This window comes from Urocitellus parryii, chromosome 6, assembly GCF_045843805.1.
Source record: "Urocitellus parryii isolate mUroPar1 chromosome 6, mUroPar1.hap1, whole genome shotgun sequence".
NCBI lineage: Eukaryota > Metazoa > Chordata > Mammalia > Rodentia > Sciuridae > Urocitellus > Urocitellus parryii.
In genome coordinates this window covers 63,146,417-63,170,459 of record NC_135536.1, presented here as the reverse complement: position 1 = coordinate 63,170,459, position 24,043 = coordinate 63,146,417, and the positions used below count along the sequence as shown (strand labels likewise).

The window sequence follows — 24,043 nt, the reverse complement described above, 5'->3', positions numbered from 1 at the left end:
GCCCCATGGCTGGGTGCAGGGGATCCCTCTCCTCCTAGCTGCTCAGTGAGAACATGGACCCACTCCCTCAGAACTGTGGTCCTGAGCCTTCCCACCTCTTCTCAAGGACTAGGTGGATATAAGAAGAGGGGAGAGCTGGGCGCAGTGGCGCATGCTTGTAACCCCAGTGGCTTGGGAGGCTGGGGCAGGAGGATCATGAGTTCAAAGCCAGCTTCAGCGACTTAGCAAGGCACTTAACAACTCACCGAGACCCTGTCTCTAAATAAAATATAAAAAAGGGCTGGGGATGTGGCTCAGTAGTTAAGCATCCTTGGGCTCAATCCTTAGTATCAAAAAAAAAAAAAAAGAAGAAGAAGAAGAAGAGGAGGAGGAGGAGGAGGAGGAGGAGGAGGAGGAGGAGGAGAGATAGTAGCATGGGAGGCAAACAGGAGAGAAACCAAAAATATACTTGTCTCACTATTCTGTCTTCCCTGATCCTTGAAATCTGGGTCTCTCACTCCCTCTTCTCCATGTTCCAGACAACACTCCATGCTTTATCTAGGCCTTTCTAAAATGCTCTACAGCGGGGCTGGGGATGTGGCTCAAGCGGTAGCGCGCTCGTCTGGCATGCGTGCGGCCCGGGTTCGATCCTCAGCACCACATACAAACAAAAGATGTTGTGTCAGCCGAAAACTAAAAAATAAATATTAAAATTCTCTCTCTCTCTCTCTCTCTCTCTCTCTCTCTCTCCCTCACTCTCTCTTTAAAAAAAATAAAATAAAAAAAATAAAATGCTCTACAGCAAAAATTCTTCCCTGCTTATCTCAGCTGGGAGAGGAAGTCACCCAAAAGTGCAGTAGGGGACCTCAAGTACCCCTGTTGTCCCGCTCAGTGTGCCATGCCTGTAAAGATGGCGTCCAGTCACCAGCCTCATGGTTATAGGCTGGGTCCGAATTCAGGCTGCAGGAAGAAGAAATCTTATTCACAGAAATAGGAAATTCACCTAGGCCAAGACTCACAAACTTAAATCCTGAGGAAGCCCAGGTCCCTAGAGGACCAGGCAGGGACTATGACAAACTGGAGAACAAAAGCCCCACTGGGAGCAGAGAGAAGGCAAGTCCTCAGCCCGCCAACTGATGCCATTTAAGAAATTGGGCCCAATGTCCAGATAGAAGCTCAACATGCAGATTTGTATGTAGTAACTAAGCAAAATTTCAAATGAACGCTGTACTGTCCAAACAAAATACATCTCTGAGCTGGACTCAGCCCATGGGCATCTGCACTGTCTCCCTGGTCCAGACAGCAGCTATATGCCAAGCAGGTGCCCTGCCGCCAGGACTATGAGCTTGGCAGGATGGGCAGCCACTGACATAAGGGACATGCAGTCTGTTTTAAATGGGGGGATGAGGGAGGTGAAGGTACATTATTATTATTTCTAATCATTGCTTCTCATGTCCCTCCTTCTCATCTCTCTCCCTCCCAGAAATGGAGGAGAAAAGGATCTTTCATCCAGCATTCAGTCAGCGGCCTCTGCCTGGAGACGAAGCCTGCCCAGCTGGTGACCAGCAAGTGCCAGGCTGACGCCCAGGCCCAGCAGTGGCAGCTGCTGCCACATACATGACAGTAGCCCCAGGGCCTCTTGTACCTTTTGCATGAGACTTTGGGACCGGAAGGGGGTTGGGGTGGGAGTGTCAAGCGGGGCCGTTTCCATCTCCTCACATCTCTGCCGGAGTCATCAGCAAACACCCTGCCACGACACACATTACTCCAAAGCTCGTTCCAGGGAGGGCGCACAGGGGCACACCCAGTGTCCTTTATGCCTCCCTGGCCTTGCCCTGGGAGAGGAGACGGTCAGGGTGCCAGACTGTTGCTGGCTAGGGACTTGGCAAGTGTCCCTGGCCTTTTGTCCTCTCCCTTGGCCCTACATGGGGCTCAAACAGTGGTGTGTGGAAGATCCCCCTGTTGCCTGGGGGTGCGAAGGACAGAGGCCCTCAGAGGGACCCAGTGGGGACATGGGGCCTGCTAGTGGGGACAGTCTGAGAGGAGAAAGTGGGCAGCCTGTAGAGAGGCTTAAGGCTGGGAAGAGAGGGACAGAGAGGAGAGAGGCCACCTGTAGGGGCAGGTAGAGAACTGGAAGGAGCTGAGAAGTTTGGGGCCCTGAGAAATGCCAGACCCAGGGGTTGGGTGTGGGAGGCTTGGGATCCTGGGAGCAAAGGGCGGAGCCTTCACAGGAGACCATGGATGGAGGAGCAGCAAAGCAACAAAAGACCAACGTCTCTTTCCCAGGTGCCATCCTGACCACCTTCACCAGTCCCTAGGCCTGAGCCGCACACATGCCTCCAGCCTTAATGCTGATCTAGCAGGAGGCTGCAGAGGGATCTTTGAGGGCAGACTTGGGGTGCAGCTTATTAAACAGACTCCACTTCTGTTTGGCCACGTGTCAGGCTGAGACCTCTCTCTTGGGCCATCATGACCAGCTGGTGCCCTGTCCCCCCGCCTGGGCCCAGTGGGGAAACAGGCAGATGTCATGCACCCTTGAGCAACCCCACCCTCCTTTGTGGTTTTGAACCCTGCTTTCTCAAGGTCTTTGTCTCTGTAAATACTGCGTCATGGGTCAGGGTGGCCGATAAGAATGTGACTTCCTTTCGGAGTATGAACACCCCCTGAGTCACAAGGGGCTAGTCACCTGGCTAAACGGCACTCTCAGTTCCTTCTACTTACAGGAGGGATTCCCTTGAAAGGTCAGCCATTGCACTTGGCCAGGAGGCTGGCTGTGGAGAATTCCCAGTTCCCCCATGGCCTTGTCTTGGGATTCTTCCTGCTGTTCCCTCAAGCACCTGACCCCAACCACTGGCTTGGGCAGTATGATCTGTTGGTACCAGGACCCCTGGGGTCTCCCTCCCAAAGCAAACAGCCTGGGGCACATGCTTCTACCTCAGGAGCACCCAGTCTTTCATAGAAGAGAGCCACACTCTAGAGAGTTCATGCATTCCAGAAGGTCTAGGAATTTCCAGAAATTGTCCCCCAAATGGTGTGTGTTTGTGTATATGTGTGTGTGTATGTGTGTGTGTGTGTGTGTGTGTGTGCATCTTCCTGGGGAGAGTGACCCAGGAAAAGAGGATTTCCCTGGCTTCTTAAAGAGGTCCCTGATCTCAAAGGGTCTAGGCCTCTGCTCTGGATTGGAGCTATTTGACCTGCAGCTCCCCTCTCCCAACCTTCCTCCCTGCTGCACCCAAACTGCCATCACCCTGTTCCCTCCACGTGGCCCTTGGGGTTGGAAGCCAAGTGTTCATGGTCCCCAGCACCCACTCTGGAGGGTTCTCCAGCAGTGTCCTCTTGCCTCCTGGCTCTCGCCAGCACTCTCAGCAGGTATAAGTGCACCCCTGGACTCACATGTGGGGGTCCTTTGCCTCAGTGGCCACACTTCTCTCATTCTCTGATGTGGAGTTTCATCCACCGCCATTTGTGAGCCTGGCTTCAGATCCCCTGTTCATCCAGGAAGCTCCTGCTGTGGGCTAGAATAGAACCAGGGTTGGGGCGAGTCCTCTCCCTAGAGCCTAGGCCATGTTCAGGCGTGGCCCTTGGGGGCCAGGAGCATGAGCTCTTGAATGTAAGGACTGCTGCTCAGAGGGCCTTTGAGAGGGTCTCGCCCTCATTTCCATGGTCAGCCAGGCTCTGGACTTCTCAGCTGTCCTGAGTGGGGACTTGGCCCACTCTGTTTTTGCTTTTCCTCTTCTTGACCAAAGCATGTGCCACTAGCTGTCCTTGAGGACATTGTCTTTATGAAACACACCTGGAATAAAACCACTTCTTACATGTTCATGTGCACTTGTGCCTTCCTCTCTGACGCAGCGCCCCCTTCCCCTGCTCGGGGAAAGTTGGGGCCCGAGTGATACCAAACATGCTCCAGTCTAACCCTCTCCTGCAGCTAGGCCAGCCTCTCTCAGGAGAGCCAACAGGTGCCCTGCTCCTGGGGCAGGCCTGGGACCCAATCCCAGGGACCGGCTCAGTTCAGGCTTCATGTGGGACACTATGGGACTTGGAAACGGAAAGCCAAGGGCTTCTCCAAATGTAAGTGGCCCTACCACCACGCTCACTTTAGCAGACCTTCTCTGCTTTCTTGGGAGCCAGCTATGGCCCCTCCGAGCTGCCCTTCCCCTCCTCTACCACACAAGAAGTCACTCAGGCAGGACAGTATTCCTGGTAAAAAATGGTACAATGATTCTAGAAAGAGTCATGCCAGCCTAGGCTTGCTTGATCAGGTAGCAGATGTTCTGCATAACGTTTCCATGGAAACCAATTGGAAACCCCCACCATGTCTGATCAGAAGCTGAGTCGACCTAGGTAAAAATAAACGCTGCTTCAGTGCACATGTGAACTGCTGTGGGCAGGCCAGGCACCACTAACTCCCCTGGACCTGGCCATTTCCTCCCTTCCCTGCCCCCACTTACCTCAGGACTGCTGATGAGGAGTCCCCAGAACTTCTGACCCCTGAACCCGAGGGGCCTGGAGCAAAGCTCCAGCTGGCCGAAGTGTGCAACTTGGCTACAGCATCCAGTTTGGTCTGGACTTAGGAGACGTGTCACAGCAGAAGCTCCTGGCTGTGATCTCCATCCATCCTTCCTTCTATTTGTCCCTCTGGTTGCCCAGCACCCTCTCAGGTCACCTCCTGGCCAGGGTGGGTCAGCTCTCCACTCTCCATCCATTGTCGCTCCCAGCCTTGAGGGGCTCCGGTGCTGGCTTCTCCTGAGTCAGTCTGCCTCTCCAGAGACCCACTTTTCCCTCCCACCTCTTTTTCTTCCTGGAAACGGAGGCTGTCAACCTTTAGCCAGCCTCTAGAGGAATCCATGAAAGCCCTCCTGCTGGCCATTAACAACAACTGGTTAGGAGTCTTCCCCAGAACAGGAGGGTGGGGCGGCAGGAGGGATGTCTGTCCCAGGCCCAAACTCCAGCTTGTCCAGTAGGGAGCAGCTCCTGGGTTCTGGGCCTTTGGGTCTTGGCTTTGGTTTTGTTTTGTTTTTGCAGTTCAGGGATGGAACCCAGGGCCTCACATATACTGGGCAAGTGCTCCTCCACTGAGCTGCACTCTTGGCCCCGGGCTTAGGTTTTTCACAAAGACTCTTCCCCCAGCATCTCAGTAGGGCTTTCCCGGTTTGCAGTTGGTAGAAATAACCCAGCCAACATCCCTGTCCTCCAGGGGGTCTGGCACCCCAAGGCTTGAGAGGAAGGTCTTTTGCTGCACTGGATGGGGTGTGGTCCTCTCCCACTCGGGAATGGGGAAGGAAAGCTGGGAAGACTGAAGTTCATAATGTCCACATGCTCGTTCTGAGAATGTTCTCAGTGTGTCTGGTATTCGTCCCCTGTGCTGGTCTGAGTCAGTGTTCCACCAGAAGAAGGGAGGGGACCCCTTGTGGTACGAGGTCCTCACTGCCAGGCACGTAGCAGAAAACTGGAGATGAGCAGAGGAAGGGCCTGCTTTCTCCTGGCCAGGCTGCCTGAGCAGCAGAGGTTGACGGAGGCTCCAGAGCCATCTGGAGGACAGCCCTCGCCTGCTCTTTTAACTTGGGAAGTGGGGGGAAGAGTGGACTAGGGGTGTGGACTCTACAGACCCCATCATCTGGGTCCATCCCCGCTCTGCAACTCAGTAGCTGTGTGATCTGGAATAATTTGATCTCTCATCCTTGATTTCCTGACCTGTAAAATGGGGCTACTCCTAGCACTAGAGGATTTTTGTGAAGACTGATTTATTTAATGACTGGGAAGCACCTGACCCCATCTAAATGCTTACTAAATGTATGCTATTACTATTATTCACAAGCCTGCTAAATGCCTGCTATATACCAGGCCGTTGCCGGGGTGATGACACATATATAACCAGAGAGAAATGGGCCCAGCCCTCAAGAGCTGATTTCGAGCAGGGAAGTGGACAAACACTCATTTAGAACCTAGAAATTAGGCAACTGTAATCCCACATGGTAAAAGCAACAAGATAAGACAGGATCTAGGGGACCCCTAGAAGGGGCCTGGGGGTCCCTCAGAAGATGATGCTTCCAGGACAGCTCGCAATGACATCCCAGGAGACTTTTGCCTTGGGCTGGGTAAGGTCAGATAAAGTCAACTGGTCACCCCCGCCAGGCTGACAGTTGAGCAGGCAGCTTGCGGGTGTCCTGAGCTTTCCACCCTGTACACGAAGCACTGTGGTGATGTAGACCAGTCTGTAAACAGAAGAACTCTGGAAGGAAGTTATAGAAGCCAAACAGACATGCTGCTTGAGCTACTGACCATTTTTCCAGGGCTCAGTTTTCTTCCTGTGGGGAGCGGTGGGTGAGCCCAGAAGTGCTGGGAAATGCAGTGATCCTTGTCTGGAGAAAATGAATACAAACGATCAGGAAGGGCCTGGGAAAGACTTGTTTTCTCCTTGCTCTTAGATTGTCTCTGATCCCCCTTAAGCCACCTGCAAACCAAGGCTGTCTTGTGACAATAGGTCTTTCCAATAAATCTCTTGCAGGTTACTGTGGAGGCAACCTGCTCAGAGTCCTCTGAGGGGCTAGTGAGCAGGTGTGTTCCTGGGCTCGACCCAGCCCTGCTGCTCTGTCTTCCTGTAATTGGAACAAGTGGCCCAGGTGATGTGTATGCACATTTAGGTCTTCAACCTTCTGCACCTGGAGGGGCAGCCATACAGGACAGAGTCTGGCTGGGTGAGTGGGTGGGGCTCTGGACGGAGCCTGCTGCAGAGAAGCCACGAGGGGAAGGAAGGCCGCCCCTGTACTCGCTGTGCTTCCCCAGGCGCTGGAAGAGCGCAGGGACCAGGGCCAGAAGTCAAAGGCTCAAGCCAAGCGGTGGGGAGAAGTCCCCACTTTCTGGGGAATCCTCAGCAGATGGGAAACCAGCGCCGGTAGCATGTGTGAGTTCTGGGCCCAGAACCAGGAAGGAAGAAGCTCTGGAGGTGGGTGCTACGGGGACACCCCAAAAGAGCCTTGGTCTGGCCTCTCCCTCTCCTGGCTGTGAGGGTCGGGGCAGCTCCCAGCCGGCAGGAGGCGAGCTGCTCTCCATGTGTGGGTGGACGTCTCCCGCAGCTGCAGGGTATGGGTTTCACTGCTCACCAGGGCAGGGGCTGCCCTTGTCCCAGGCTGACTCTGCTTTCCAGAGCCTTGGTCTCCAGGGAAGGGGACTAGAGGAGAGTTGTTCAGGTTAATCAGATCACAGTAAGCGATGGGGACGGTAGAGTGGCACTGGGGCTTTCTCCTGGGTGTGCTGGGTGGCCTAGGCCCTGGGGCTGTCAGGGAGGAGCTTGGGCTGACCTGCATCCTGATGGGTGTGGGGAAGGTGGGTAGGCCCTGGGAAGCAGAGTGGGCCCTGCAGGGATGCCCCACCCAGGCCACACAGACTCCCCCACCTGTAGTGGCACATCATGGACCCGGTCAAGGTCGTCTTGCATCTGAGACTCGGCTCCCTCCCTCTTCCTCACTCAGCCAAATCCCCTGCAGCCTGTTTTCTGCTTCTGTTTCTTTGTGTTGTCCCTCTGCCTTGTTATCTCCGTGGGTCAAATGTTGCCCATTTTTCCAAAGGCTGCTACTGTAAAGAAACGTCCCCTGCCTTAAAAGAATCTCCCCAGCTTGTTTCTTGAGTGTTCTGATTATCCCTCTCCGGCCTCCGTCACCCCCTTCCTGGTGCACTCCTGGCTTCGATTCTCCGTTAGTCTCGGCTCCTTGCTGCCAGGAACTAGGCCTGCTCCAACTTTGTACCTCCCCAGTGCCATATAAGTGAATGTAAAGATAAAGTGTTCAAGCTGCATTCATTTTGGTTCTGGAGGTGTGGCTCAGTGGTTAGGGTGCTTGCCTGGCATGCATGAGGCCCTGGGTTCTATTCCCAGCACAGCAACAAAACAAAAAACCAACATTGCCTAGAGAAAGCCCTCTATGTATATTTGTTTCATTTTTTTCCCCTCTTACTTCTCTTAGTTTGGCGTTTTCACAGTGTCCCCCCTTCCTTCTTAGTGGTGGTCTCCGAGTCCTCAATAATAATGTGCTGGTGATGCTGGGGGCTGTGAAGATGCCTAGTCCTGCTGCACGCCCCTGAGGGAGGCTCAGACTCACACACCTCACAGAGGAGGGAGTAGGGGGCTCAGTCGGGAGAAAGAAATTTGCCCAAGGATAAACAGCTCAGATGCAGCTCCTCACCCGTCACCCCTTAGAAGTGTGTCAGTAGTTCTCAATGTGGTTCTGTGGACCAGCCTCTTGAGCATCACCTGAGAACCAACTAGAAATGCAAACTCAGGCCTCACACAGACCTACTGACTCAGAAGCTCTGGGGCCAGGGCCCAGTGTCCGTGTTTAGCAAGCACCCAAGGGATTCTGATGCATGCTCAGGTCTGAGAGCCACTCACTGGTTTGGTCACTGTGATGGGCTCTGGTGCCCTGAGTGAGTGCCATGAGTTGACGCCGGTACAGGAGCCATGTCCTGCTGCCTTGCTAAGTAGGCTGCCTGCTGCAGAGCTCTGGGCAGCAATGGGTCCCTTGGGGCAGAGGGCAGGTGGGCATAAGGCTGGGCCGAGGGCTGCTGCTGAGCCAGCTGCCACATGCCAACCTTGCTTTGTGTGATTTATGAGTCTCTTTCCTAACATCAGCTACGTATGGCTGAGTTCATTCTAGAAGAGTTTCTGCCCCAGAAGATCCATTAATCAAGGAATCAGTGCTGTACCACCCAGCCTGCAGGACAGGTGTACATTTGCCATAAGTTACAGGCAAAGTCCTTCTGTGGATCCTTCATCCAGTGACCTGATTCATAGCCAGCTCCATCACTTATTAACCAGTCACTGAGACTTACACATTTTAACTTTAATCCTTACTGCAACTCTATCTGATAGGTGTTTTCAATATCATCCCCCTTGACAAACTAGGAATTTGAAGCCCAGAGAGGTTAATGGACTTGTTCAAGATCACACAGCTATTAGGAGATAGAGCCAGGATTTAAAATTGTAAAGTCTACCCAGGGATCACACTTTCCTACCCTTTGTTGCCTTTGATATCTTGGTTCTGAGTTTGAGGCCTCCTGAGTTCCTACCAACTCTGAAACTTTTGATCTGTTATATCCACGTGCAACTGAGAACACCCAGGCCCCCCAGGACCTCTCAGTCTCACTGCAAAGCCCCTTTGCATACCCACTACACCCTAATCTCTTGCCCGGCTGATTCTCGGAAGCCCGGAAGGTAGGGTGAGCCAGTGCTGGCTGTACCACTGTCAGGTAGAAAGAGGCCCAGAGTCACAGGGCAGGAAATCAGGACACAGGGGACAGCAGGCCCAAGGTCACCATGTTCCAAGACACGGGGGCAGAGGCGATGGCTACTGGTATATCAGGCGTTGTGCATCTTCTCCGGGGCTCAGGACGTTGGGACCCCGGAACAGCCTGACCCTGGGGGGCTGTTTGTCCATATGGTCTGCATCCTGGCCAGAGCTGTTTTTTTCCAAAGAGCCTTTGGGGATTGAGGTTTTCTGTTCTCAGAACCTGTTTGTTCAGATTTGTGGTTTTGTCTGTCAATGGAGGCCCAAGAAGTTCCCAGAGAGGGGACTTTGACTCAGGACAAGTGGAGTTCTTGGCTTGTGTGACAGTACCTACCAGTCAGAGACAAAAGGTTCATTTAGGAAAGCAGAGACACATTCAAGGGCGCACACAGGCCATCTGGGGCGGGGGGAGACAGCAGCCCCCGGGTGTGGGTGTTGATATTTATAGTGGCATGGTTACTAGTGGCTGGGCTAGAGGAGGAATCGGGTGGAGTTACACAATTTCGTGCCAGTTTCCCTGAGCCTGCGCATTGTCCTCATGTTACTGTTTTGCAGTCAAGGGCGTGGGCCAAGGGTGCAGGCTGGGGACCTGAGCTGGGTTCTCACTAAAGCTTGTTTGTTTTTTTTTTTTAAAGGTAAAGCATTCTTTTTTTTTTAACCTTTATTTTATTTATTTACTTTTATGTGGTGCTAAGGATCGAAATCAGTGCCTCACACATGCTAGGCAAGCGCTCCACCACTAAGCCACAACCTCAACCCCTTGTTTTGCTTTTTAAAAGTTCACTGATGCTTCCTGCACTCCAAAAGTTTGTGAGCACTTCTGAGATACAGTCTTTCTTCTTCTGTATCCCCAATTCCTATCTCACATCCAAGGTGGGGGCTGGAGGGTGCTTTGTGGAACCCCAGAGTGTGCTCAGCTTGTTAACTTTGCAGACAGAGAAATCCTGGCAGTCATGGAGCCTAGATATGGACAAGTGATGTAATTCTTGTGCCAGGTGCTTCTCGGAGCACCTCCATCCCCATTCCTAGCCAATGGGTGAGGGACTTTCTTGGGGAGTCCCTAATTGCGTGTACTTGTATTGGATTGAAAACTGCACGAAGACAAGAACATTATCTAAGCACCTAGTACTGTGCCTAGCACACACCAAAGAGCTCAGTGCATTTAAAAATTTTTTTTATTCTAATTTGTTATATATGACAGCAGAATGCATTACAATTCATAGTACATATATAGAGCACAATTTTTCACATCTCTGGTTGTATACAAAGTATATTCACACCAATTCGTGTCTTCATACATGTACTTTGGATAATGATGTTCAACTCATTCCACCATCCTTGCTAATCCCCTGCCCCCTCCCTTTCCCTCCCACCCCTCTGCCCTATCTAGAATTCATCTAATCCTCCCATGCTCCCCCTCCCTACCCACTATGAATTACCCTCCTTATATCAGAGAAAACATTTGGCATTTGTTTTTTTGGGATTGGCTAACTTCACTTAGCATTATCTTCTCCAACTCCATCCATTTACCTGTAAATGCCATGATTTTATTCTCTTTTACTGCTGAGTAATATTTCATTGTGTATATATGCCACATTTTTTTTATCCATTCATCCACTAAAGGGCATCTAGGTTGGCTCCACAGTTTAGCTATTGTGAATTGTGCTGCTATAAACATTGATGTGGCTGTGTCCCTGTAGTTTGCTGTTTTTAAGTCTTTTGGGTATAGACCAAGGAGTAGGATAGCTGGGTCAAATGGTGGTTCCATTCCCAGCTCTCCAATGAATCTCCATACTGCTTTCCATATTGGCCGCACCAATTTGCAGTCCCACCAGCAGTGGATGAGTGTGCATTTTTCCCCACATCCTTGCCAACACTTATTGTTGTTTGTAATCTTAATAGCTGCCATTCTGAGAGGAGTGAGATGAAATCTTAGTTTTCAACACCCATAAATCAAAGGCATTTCTGTATATCAGTGTCAAATACTCTGAAAGGGAAACGAGAAAGACTACCCCATTTACAATAGCCTCAAAACAAACAAACAAACAAACTTGGGAATCAACAGAAGAGGTGGAAGACCTATACGAAGAAAACTACAGAACCCTAAAGAAAGAAATCAAAGAAGACCTTAGAAGATGGAAAGATCTACCTTGCTCTTGGATAGGCAGAAACAATATTATCAAAATGACCACACTACCAAAAGCACTCTACAGATTTAATGCAATTCCAATTAAAATCCCAATGACGTTCCTCATAGAAATAGAAAAAGCAGTCATGAAATTCATCTGGAAAAATCAGAGACCCAGAATAACTCGGAGCATGTTTGCGAATGAATGGACGGTAGAATAGACCCACCGTTCTCCCTCTGTTCTGAGGGTCTCTGGGGTTTGGGCAGCCTAATTTTGACTGTTGACTTGAGTTTTCATGAAATCAGCAGAGGACTGACCCAGTGGAAATTCTGTTTCATCAAGTGTGAGAGACTCTCGGCATTTGCAAGTTAAAGCCACGTCAGCGCCTGATTAAACAGACAATGGAGAGCAAGGATTAGAGCCCAGAAGCTGCTGCCCATACAGATGGGGATGCACCCCCCACCACCACCTTGTTAGAGACCTCTCTTGCATCTTAATGAATTCCTTAAAAGGCTAGGGCAGTGGAGGCTGCAGCTTTGGAATTATCTAAGGTTTTCCTTTATTTTTATTTTTTTTTTTTAAGAGAGAGTGAGAGAGGGGAGAGAGAGAGAGAGAGAGAGAGAATTTTTAATATTTGTTTTTTAGTTTTCGGCGGACACAACATCTTTGTTGGTATGTGGTGCTGAGGATCGAACCCGGGCCGCACGCACGCCGGGCGAGGGCGCTACCGCTGAGCCACATCTCCAGCCCATAAGGTTTTCCTTTAAATTGGCAGCAAAGGTAGAGGTTTCTCTGTGGCCTAAGCAGCAGTCTTCTCCAAGCTTTTTGCCTAGGGCCATGTCTCATCTCAGAACAGAGGCGTCTTTACTTTATTTGCATACAAATTGCAAACATCTACAAAGTCTACGCTCAAGCAATTTTTAAGTGAAACGTTATTGCTTCCCTGAAGGCTATAATTCCTTAGTTTTTCTCTTCAATATTCTTCTCACTTAGCAGCCACTCATAGTGACCAGATTTTTTCCATCACAGGAGTGTATAGGACTGAGGAAGGAGCCACAGGAAAGAGAAGGGGCTAGCTGGTTAAACCTGCTTTATAGGATATCCGGGATCCGACCAAAGTGTTTAAAGTATGATTTCATTTAATTCTGAAGCCAACTCTGGACTAGGTACTATAATCACTTTCATTTGTAATCAGGAAAGCAAGGTTCAGAGATGTTATGTGAGTTTCTCAAGGTCACACAGCTAGGAATTGGTAGGGCCTAGAGGCCAAGGACATCTGACTCCTAGGATTTATTCTTAAACTACAGTATCTCTATGAAGTGCTGACTCATTACAGTTCTTTATATATCTTAAGGAATTCTCATAAAATTATTCAAATAGTGTGTGGGGTTTACCGACTCGTCCCTAAATTATTTTCAAATCCGAACATGCTAGGAGGTTTCTGAAGTTAAAGTAGAGTAGGATAAGCTACATGATTTGGGGGGTTCAGTGGAAAATGAAAGTATGGGTCACCTCATTTGCAAATTATTCAGAATTTCAAAACGATGGCAGCAGAGCATTAAACCAAGTGTGGGGCCCTTCTTACTTGGTACAGGGCTCTGAAAAACTGTGCAGGTTACAGGTCCACGAGGCTGGGCTTGAGTCAGGGTTCCGGGTAGAATGCACATCTGTTTTGTCCTGGTATCTGGCATTGGGTCTGATACATGATAGATGTTAAAAAATTGTTGGCTAAGCAGGGTGCGGTGGTGCACTCCTGTAATCCCAGCAGCTCAGGAGACTGAGGCAGGAGGATCATGAGTTCAAAGCCAGCTTCAGCAACTTAGCAAGACCCTAAGCAATTTAGCGAGATTGTGTCTCAAAATACAAAATAAAAAAGGGCTGGGGATGTGGCTCAGTGGTTAAGCACCCCTGGGTTCAGTCCCTAGTACCAAAAAAAAAAAGCTGTTGGCTAATTCAATAAAACAATGGAACAAATATCTATTATCTACTACATGCCCAGCAGTGGTTTAGTACATGGGACGACACAGAAGAGGCTGGACACCCGAGGAGTTTTTGGGAAGCAGATTTATTTAGCTGCAATGGTCCAGAGTATCTATCACCTAAAAATCTCGAGACCCTGCGTCTGGAAATTCTTTTAGATTTGTATTCAGTGGGTGGTTACATGTCAGTGGGTGGTATATAATTTACCCTTTGTCCCATAGTTTTAGCCTAGATGGAGGTTTTACAATTTTTTTTCCTGCAAACCTTGCATTTACAAAAAAGAGGAAGCTACAAACCACAATATGCTCTGCAGAAGTTTTTGCTGATATCCTGTGTAAAAATCCCATGTATATATTTGTTTTCCCCACTCTATTGGGTGTGTTCTTCTAGAGAACCCTAATTGACCTTACAAAAGATCCCAGTCGGGCATGGTGGCACACACCTATAATCCCAGTGGCTTGGGAGGCTGAGAAAGGAGAATTGTGGGTTCAAAGGCAGCCTCAGCAACAGTGAGGTGCTAAGCAGCTCAGTGAGACCCTGTCTCTTAAAATACAAAATAGGGCTGGGGATGTGGCTTAGTATTGAGTCCCTGAGTTCCATCCCTGGTATCCCCCACCCCGCCCCCACCGGGGGGTTTGGGGAGAGGAACTCTCTTGCTTCCTTTCTGCCATATGAGGGTACAAGAAGGTGACCACCTGCAAGCCCTCTCCCAAACTCCACCAAGCTCTTTGACTTTCAGTCTCACAATCTGTAAAATATAAATTTCTGTTGGTTATAAGCTGCTCGGTCTCAGGTACTTTGTTTATAACAGCATGAACTGATTAAAAGTGATAGTGCTTTAAAAAATTCAAGCAGGAAAGTGACATCACCAGATGTTCATGATATAAAAATCTCTCTCCCTTGGTGAAGGATAAACTTTTGAGTCATAGTGGACATCTATATTTTTACTAGCCAAAATCATCCCCCTCCTTTTTCTAGGAAATTGTTCTTTCTCTTGTGATTTGAAACAGAAGCTTCCATTTTATTATAGATTCTATTTGCTTCTACTATTGCTGAGTAACAAATTACCCCATAATTTAGTGGCTGAAAACAACATTAATTATCTCACCATTTCTAGGGGTCAGGAATGCAGGAGTGACTTAGGTAGTTTTAGCTCAGGGACTCTCATGAGGTGGCAGTCAGGGGTCAAGCCAGGACTGTCGGCACCCCAAGGTTCAGCTGAGGACTGAGAATACACTCTCAGTCAGCAGGTGGTGTCTGGTAGGCCCTGATGGTTGCCTGTCAACCTTACTCACATGGTCCCTTTCCCATGCCAGAGTAAGCAATCCAAAAGAGAGAAGAGAACATCTAAGAGGAAGCCATAGTCTACCACTTTATACTAGAAGGAGATTCCGTGGCTTCTGCTGTCTTCTATTTATTACTGTCCACCGTCACTGGACAGTAGAGGTTTACACCAGGGTATGACTACCACAAGACGGAGATCACTGGGGGACATCTTAAAAGTTGCCCACCATACAGATCTAGCTCTTCCCTAGGCCAGATGACCCAAGTGGAGCTAATCAGAACATTTCCTTGGGATTTCTGAACTTGACTAGAAAGAAGACAACTTTTAAAAATTATGGTAAATTGTGTGTGTGTGTGTGTGTGTGTGTGTGTGTGTGTGTGTGTGTACTGAGGATTAAACCCAGGGGTATGTTACCACTGAGCCACATCCCCAGCCTTTTTTACTTTTTATTTTGAGACAGAGTCTCACTAAGTTGCTGAAGCTGGCCTTGAACTTGTGATCCTCCTGCCTCAGAGTCCTGAGTCACTGGGATGGTTGTGGTAATTTGAAGACTGTGAACAGCCATGTTCCCCGCTGATAGGAACTTGTCTGTGGGAAGAATAAAGCAGACAATTAAAGGAAACAGAAACCTTTATGTGAAATGCTAGGCATTCCCACAGCCTGTCAGTTTCTGGTTCCATTTGACCTGAAGACCCCCCTGTGCTCTGGCCAGTCCTGATTTGGTTACATGAGTCAATGAACTATGCCCCTTCTCTCTTGCCTAAGCTAATTCAAGGTGGGTTTCTGTCATTTGTAACAGGAGAATGATGACTCACTGACAGGCAGATCCAGAGTCAGGAAGACCAATTAGGAAACTTTCAGGGAAAAAATGATGAGGATCTGAACTAAGACCCTAGGATGGTGATTAGGGTTCAAAATAGGAAAATATGTAAGAACTGAAGGCCGGTATCATGGAAGACTGTCTTATTCACCATTGTATCCTAAGAGATCGGTGCTGAGTCTTGGCACATAGTAAGTGCTCAGTAAATATTTGTGGAAATGGATGATAAAATGAATGAATGTAGGCAGAGACAGAAAGGGAAGAGTTGCTGTTAATAGGATACAGAAAATGTAAAAGTGAAAAATTAAACCCTCAGTTGGGGATGGAGATGAGTTCAGTTTTGAATTCCTGGCAAGTTTTCTAGGTGAATGGCTGTTAGGGAGCAGGGTAGTTGGCCTCATGAAGAATACCTCTGACCTTGTCTCCTCTTTTGTCCACATAACCCAGTGAGTGATGTAATGACACACATTCAAAAGCCCTTCGCACATGAGAGAAAGACCTACTTTTGCAAATAGGCAGAACTCACAACCACCTTAGGGACTGGTGGTCCTTGATTAGGAAGAGGCTAAAGTTAGCATGACAAAATCAGCTGTCAAGTGTCGGCTTAATGAGTCCTTCCAATTCCTAGAACAGAAGGTCTCTAGGGTCCCCTGTACCACAGCTGACTCCTCAGCCAGACTGCAGAAGATCGTGAGACAGGCTGAGAGGCTTGAGATTGGGTATTCAGAACACAGTGGCTTTTCTTATTTGGGGATGCTCATACCGATGCTGGGCACAGCTGGCAGCTTCCTAACAACTGGCATTGTAAAGCTGTAGGAGGAGGGCAATGCCCCCTTTTATACGGGCATTCTGCGTCCAGCCAGAAGCAATCTGAGGAGGTGGTGAAGCAAAGGTTGTTAAACATCACCAGGATTTAGTGGGAGGCGCTCACTCTGTTCACATCCCTAGGCAAGGCTCATTAGCCTGTGTCAGAGATGCAGCTTCAGACGCTCCAAACATCCCCCACTGCCCGCAGCTTGCAGGACGTGCACCTGACACAGCAGAGCCACCTTGGCCTCCCTGTAAGTTCCTCCTGCCAAGCAGCCAGGCAAAAAGTCCAGAGTAAAGGCTCCATGAAGGCCCAGGTTGGCTGTGCACCTGGGACTCGACTTCCCTCCTGGGCTTGGGAGGGGCTGGGTGGTGGGTGCTGAATGGAGCAGTGGACTTGAGGGTCTGCAAAGGGCAAAGCCTTTGGAGGGCAAGGAGCCAGCACAGTGTCAGGTACCTGGCTTCCACACCACAGCTATGCAATAGTCAAGACAGGATCAAACTTGATTATTCCATTTTTAAAAATCTTTTAAAACTTGCCATTATGGAAAATTTCAAGCATATAAAAAAGCAGAGATTAATATCTACCACCTAGTTTTAATAATTATCAATTTATGGGCAATCTTGTTTCATCTACTCCTTCCCACAGTAAACCCTAGATAGGACTTCATTTTATTTCTATATATACTTTAAAAGACAACTTAAAAAAAAACATACTAGGACTTGGGGTATAGCTCAGTGGTAAAGTGCTTGCCTAGCACATGAGAGGTTTAACCCTCAGCAACACAAAAATAATATAACCACATTACATTATCAAACCTAAAAAAAATCATATTTCCTGAATCCTGATGGGATCTTTATACCAGCATGACCTTCTCCTTTGCCTACCATCTCTAATAGGAACAATGTAAGACGGGATCAAGGTAAGGCTGGATCTCACCCAGGCTGATGTACTTAGCAACTTTAAAAACATTCCTTAGCTGGGTGCTGTGGCATACTCCTATAAATCCCAGTGGCTAGGGAGGCTGAGACAGGAGGATCACGAGTTCAAAGCCAGCTTCAGCAACTTAGCAAGGTGCTAAGCAACTCAGTGAGACCCTGTCTTTAAATAAAAATACAAAATAGGGCTGGGGTGTGGCTCAGTGGTTAAAGTACCACTGGGTTCAGTCCTCAGTACCAAAAAACAAAAAACCTAAAACAAAATAGAACATAGAACATTCCTTGAAATAGTATAAGAGAGAAATTTTAAAAACACAAAAACAAATATAGCCATATGTTTTCATCACACCTTGTGGCACTTTCAGTGCTACAAGGACAGCTCCGCAGAGAAGTAGGAGGTGCTGAAGAGATTCCTTATCTAGGCAGCTTGTGGCTGGACTGACTGCCTGAGGGTGCCAGCCCTCTGCTAGGATGCAGAGCAACTTCATAGTAATGTGAGTTTTTTTAACTTTCCTTCTGGCAGTATTAACAATAGCATTAAGTATTTCTGGGGAGTAAATTTCATTAAAGCAATGTACATACAGAAAGTGCACAAAACTCTTAAAGAGTTTAATTGCCTTGTAATAGTAGTTCTTACTTACTGAGCCCTGTGTTTATCCTGAGGAGTAAGTTAAACAGTGAGAGTGAGGTAGAAACAGCATAAGGGTGATTAGGGCAGTTAGTCATAGAAACATAGTCACCTTTATGGATGAGCAGGGCATTCCCATGCAGGGGCAGCCTGGAGTGGGGAGTCAGAGCCCAAGCAGGGGGAGAAGATTGTCTATGCAGATTGTGGCTGGGAGCCAGGGTGGCAGGTGTCAAAGTCTCATGTTTGCCAGATGCGATAGTGGCTCGGGAGACTGAGGCAGGAGGATCTCCAGTTCAAAGCCAGCCTCAGCAAAAGACAGGCACTAGCAACTCAGTGAGACCCTGTCTCTAAATAAAATACAAAATAGGGTTGGGGATGTGGCTCAGTGGCTGAGTGTCCCAGAGTTCAATCCCTGGCCGCCCCCTTCAAAAACAAGTTTTATGTTTTTATCTGACCTTTCCGCACTTATTAGAGCTATAAGGACATCTTATGAGAGAATCACCCAGCAGAGGGGAGGAGGCTGTCTGTTGGGAAGCCGGAGCCCTCTTCCTATCCACAGGTTCTCAAGACAGTGTGCTCATGCTCCATGTGGGCCACCAACACTGCCTCACTGCTGGGAGCGGGGGTCTGTTGAAGTGCCCACCCAGAATCTTTTATACAAATGCTGTCCTCCCAGTGTCTACATTGGTAGGTTGCAGAATAACTGGGTGATATTTTTCACAAGTGACACGGGTCTAAATATTTGTCACTGGTGATCACTAGCCTTACACATGAAAGAAGGTACTTTCTTAAAATACTTAAAAAGGCCCAGTGGGTCTGGCTCAGAGAAGCCACCTTCTATTGGGATGTCAAGATTGTCCATCTTTAGATCCTCAGAGCTGCACTGGGACTATCCTCACAAGCATGTGTCCTCAACAGCCTTTCAGTACCAGCACCCTCAAATAGTTCCCTAACATTCCCCTGTCCTTACAATCGCAACTTCCCATTTGGAATTGGCTTTGTGACTGGGGTGGGCTTTATAGTAACCCTTCCCAGAACTGCATTGTAGGTAGAAGTAGGGACCATCCTTCCGCCAAGCATCTGGGCCCACTGCGAGCATCAGGGGCAAAGCCATGTCTGGAATGGCCAGAGCCATTGGGTGGAAAGGGCCCAGAACCGTTGGGTGCACTGCTACCTATTCACCTGGAGACCACACTCCAAGACTCAGCCACTCTTTTTCTTTAAGACAGGAGGGGCCCTATACTTGGCCAAGCCCAGGGGGTCCTCTATAATAAAGCCTATAGGTGAGAGTCGGCATTACCAGGGCAATTCCTCCAACCCCAGGCTTCCAAGGAAGAAACAATGATCTATCCCATTTCTTTAAAATTACAGTCCAGAGACCTTAAATTCAAACACTGATGACAAGGACCCAGGGCCTGTCTCAGTTAAGTGATTCAATCAGTTCTTGTTAGTCTTCTCCCTTCTCTCTTGAAAAGCATAAAGCAAATCACCTTTGGCACAGAAGAGGCTTTTAAACCAACCTTTTCACAATATATCTCCAATTCATCATGCTGTGGAAGCGCATAATTACAGAAAGGTGTGCACTAGATGAGCTGGCACAGGCTCCTTAAAAGTCGTTGAAGGGATTGCTATTGTCTTCAAGGCAACACATCTTTTGTAGAGCAGGCTTACAAGTCAGACTGTGCACTGGAGCAGATAGGAAGGGAATCACTAGGAAATTATCCCCCTCTAAGGTTTCTATCCCTGAAATTCCCTCAGGCCATTGGCTAGCTTCCACCAACCTCACCATCTGCCAAATGTCCTGATGACCTCGGGCTCTCAACCCTTTCTGTTCTTTAGCCTGTCTCCCTTGCCTTCCTGCCTGTCCTAGAGCTTGGTTGGCCTTTCCATATTATGCTTGTTACCCATGATTCTTTGTCCTCTGAACACTCCTCCCACCCCAGTGTTCCCTCCCTGGCCGATTTTATAATATATGTAAATATATATTCGGGCTGGGGTTGTGGCTCAGCGGTATAATGCTCGCCTAGCACGTGTGAGGCGCTGGAATTCGATCCTCAGCACCACATAAAAATAAACAAACAAATAAATAAATAAATAGAAAGTTGTAGTTTAGTGTCCAACCACAACTAATATATATATATATATATATATATATTCATATTTTTGCTCTTGTCTCTCCATACTGCCTCTAGTCACTCTTTGCAATATAATTATAGCCAATTATGTGCCTTGCCATGTTTAGTCGGGTACAATCAATGATTAGGGTGCATTTAAATACCACATAAAAAGTGATCACCTGGAAGTGTGTTCAAAATGCAGAACATCTGAGCCCACCTCAGGCCAACTGAACAAGACAGCAAGGTGTGCAACATTCACAAAGAGACACACACTGCTTAATGTGCATCAGAATCTCCCGAGAAGCTTTCTATTTCATGTATTTTGAAGTTCTGCTATTGGCTGCATGTCCATGTAGGTTTATCTCTTGATGATTTTGCCCTTTAATCATTATAAAAGAGCACTCTTTATTCCTGGTTATGAATACTACTTGCCTGATAGTAAGTATAGTCACTCCAGCTTCTTATGTTTAGTGTTTGATTGCTTATATCCACCCTGCATCCTTTCACTGTTAACCCACCTGTGTCTTTAAGGTAGGTTTCTTGTAGACTGCGTGTAGTTGAACCTGGCTTTATTGATCCAGCCTCACAATCCAGTCTTTTTATTGGAGTGTTTAGACCATTTACATGTAATGTAATTATCAATGAGTGGGTCTAAATCTATCATCTTGTAATCTATTTGCCTACCTGTTCTTTGGGTGTTCGGGCGGGTGTGGGGGGTTCTGGAATAGAGCAGGTATTCCACAACAAATGCCTGTGGGTAAAGATGGGGTTAGCATTACCATGGCAACTCTTCCATTCCCACATTTCCAAGTTTTTTAGGTTTTTTTGGTGGTAGTTGCTCTTTCTAGATATGATGTATGACAGTAGAGAGTCCGTATAATCTTGATAGCCTACTTTCTTTTGGACTGAATTTCATTTTTGTTTGTTTTGAGATGGGGACTCACTATGGTGCCTAGGCTGGCTTCAAACTCCTGGGTTCAAGCGATCCTCCCACCTCAGCCCCCTGACTTGCTGGGACTACAGGTGCCTGGCTGAGGAATTTCTCTAGGACTTACAAATAGACATCTTTAACTTTTCACAGTCTACCATTGAAATGATCTTATACTCCTTTGTGTTAATGTTAAAAAACATTTTGACAGTGTATTTCCTTTCCTCCTGCTGTCCTCTGCAATACTGTCATACATTTTAATTTTTTGTTATAAAACCTCATAGTACATTTGGACTTTAAACAGTGAATTATTTATTCAAGAAATTTAAAAATAAGAAAAGCCTTTTATATTTGTCCAGACTTACCATGTCTGATGCTTTTCATGTATTTGCATAGATCCAAGTTTCCATCTGTTTTTATTTACCTTGCCTGAGGAATATTCTTTAATATTTCTTGTAGTGCACACATGCTAGCAATCGGTAATCTTAGATTTTGTTTATCTGAAGAATTTTCTTTTTTCTTTTTTTTTTTTTTTTGAGGGGAGAGGCCACCAGGCATTGAACTCAGGAGCACTCACCCGCTGAGCCACTGAGGATGTCCTCAGCCCTATTTTGTATTTTATTTAGAGAAAGTGACTGAGTCGCTTAGTACCTGGCTTTTGCTGAGGCTGGCTTTGAACTCAAGATCCTCCTGCCTCAGCCTCCCAAGCCGCTAGGATTATAGACATGTGCCACCGCACCCAGTTTGAAGAATCAAAAGTTTTATTTATTTATTTTTTGGTGGTGGTGGGATTAAACCCAGGGATACTTTACCATTGAGCTACATTCCCAGCCCTTTTTATTTCTTTACTTTTTACAATTTTTAAAAATTGTTTTTAGTAGTTGATAGACCTTTACTTTATTCATTTATTTCTACACAGTGCTGAGAGTTAAATTCAGTGCCTCACACATGCAAGGCAAGTGCTCTACCATTGAGCCACAACCATAGACCCCTTTTTATTTTTGAGACAGCATCTCACTAAGTTGCTGAGGCTGGCCTTGAACTTGTCATCCTCCAGCCTTGACCACCTGAGTGGCTAGATTCATAAGCATGTGCCACCATGCCCGGCTTTTATTTTTTAAATTGAGAAATAAAATTTGAATACGCTGGAGCTGGGTGTAGTGGCATGCACACGTAGTCTAGCTACTTGGGAGACTGTGTGGGAGCATCACTTGAGGAGTTCAAAATCAGCTTAGGGTGGGAGAAATATATATATGTATATAGATATATAATATAGATATTTATATTTATGAAATACAACATAGTTTGAAATATGCATATAGGATCTGGAGATGTAGCTTAGTGGTAATGTTTGCTTAGCATGCAAAAGTTCTATCAAAAAATCATATACATTCTGGAATAGCTAAGTCAAGCTAATTAACATGTATATTATGTCATATACTTATTTTTTTGTGTATTGAGAACACTTTAATTCTTTTTTTTTTTTTTTTTAATATTTTATTTTTTAGTTTTTGGCTGACACAACATCTTTGTTTGTATGTGGTGCTGAGGATCGAACCCGGGCCGCACGCATGCCAGGCGAGCGCGCTACCGCTTGAGCCACATCCCCAGCCCCGAGAACACTTTAAAATATGAAACAGGAGCTGGGGTTGTGGCTCAGTGGCAGAGCGCTTGCCTGCACAAGGTACTGGGTTCAATCCTCAGCACCAAATAAAAAAATAAACAAAATAAAAGTATCACGTCCATCTACAACTAAAAAATAATATTAAAAAAAAGAAACAAATCACCAATTCATGTCATCCTTGCCTGAGGGTCATTAATAACCTGCATTGTTCTAATTTTAATGTATGTGCTATCAAAGCCAGAACTTAAGAATTTTGTTATCTTGCCTTTATTATTCTCATCTTTCTTCCCCATGGTGTTGGATATTGAACTCAGGGTCTCACACATGCTAGGCAAGTGCTCTACCACTGAGCTACATCCCCAGCCTTTTCTTGGATTCTGGGGTTGTGTTTATTTTTGGCGCTGGGAATTAAACCTAGGGCCTTGACATGTTAAACTTACACATCACTGAGCAATACCCTCTGCCTTTATTTTTGCATATTTTTCTGATTATAGGATTTTAGGTTAACATTTTTTAAATGTTAGTATTAAAGTTGCCATTCTATTGTCATTTGGTGTTCATAGTTTCAGATGATAAGTCTCTCTTGTTTATTCCTCTGGCTGCTAACATTTTATCACAAATTTTTAGCCATCTGATTATGGGTGCTGACATAGTTATTGTAACTGGGACTGATTGAGCTTTATAAATCTTCAACTATAAGAAATTTGGGCTATAATTTTTTTCTCTCCACCTCTGCTTTTTTTTTTTTCTTCAGAATGCACTAACACATGTTAGAGTACCTGCTATTATACTCTTATGGTCCACTAAAGCTCTGTTCTTTTTTCCCCCTTCCATTTTCTGTTTCATTTTTAAGTTTCCATTGTTTTCTTTAGCTGCTTTTTTTCTGCAGTGTCTAATCTGTTACAAATCTCATGCAGTAAATTTTTCTTTATATGTAATTTTACTATTTACATTTTTAATATAGCTTTAAAGTACTCCTTTTATTTTTCTAATTTATTTTTAATTGACAAAATATTACATATACATATTAGGTAAAACAAATTTTGAAATATTTATACATTGTGAAATGGCTAACTCAAGTTAATTAATATATGTATTATTCCACATACTTACTTTTTCTGTGGTGAGAACACTAAAAATTTACTCTCATTGATTTACAATAATATAGTACATTGTTAACTATAGATCATCTAGTGGAATTTTCATTTAATGTGTTTTTCATCTCTAGAAATTCCATGTTTTAAAAATCTATTTCTCTCCTAACACATTCGTTTTCTTTTAAATATTTCTATTAATTTACAATAGCTAGGTTTTGTTGTTTTTGTTTTACTTTGCAGTGCTGGAGCTTAGTACTCGACCACTGAGCAACACTTCCAGCCCTTATTAGTTGTTTTAGTGTCCATGTCTGGTAGTTATATCATCTGTCATTTCTGATGTTAGTCTCTGGTTGCGAGTAATATTTTTCTGCCTTCCCATGGTTAGTAACTGAATGCTGGACAACCGTGAATGTTATTTTATTCATTTTC

At 46.5% G+C, this 24,043-nt stretch overlaps 1 protein-coding gene across 1 annotated transcript in view; it reads left to right on the top strand.

The window, feature by feature from the left end:
* The window catches only part of Galnt16 (polypeptide N-acetylgalactosaminyltransferase 16), an 85,737-nt gene extending 81,960 nt beyond the window's left edge, over positions 1-3,777 (top strand). The window contains exon 16 of the mRNA XM_026385199.2: positions 1,463-3,777. Coding sequence (XP_026240984.2) covers positions 1,463-1,600 — 138 coding nt within the window. The 3' untranslated portion in view covers positions 1,601-3,777. The remainder of the gene's footprint in view (positions 1-1,462) is intronic.
* The last annotated feature ends 20,266 nt before the right edge of the window (positions 3,778-24,043 follow it).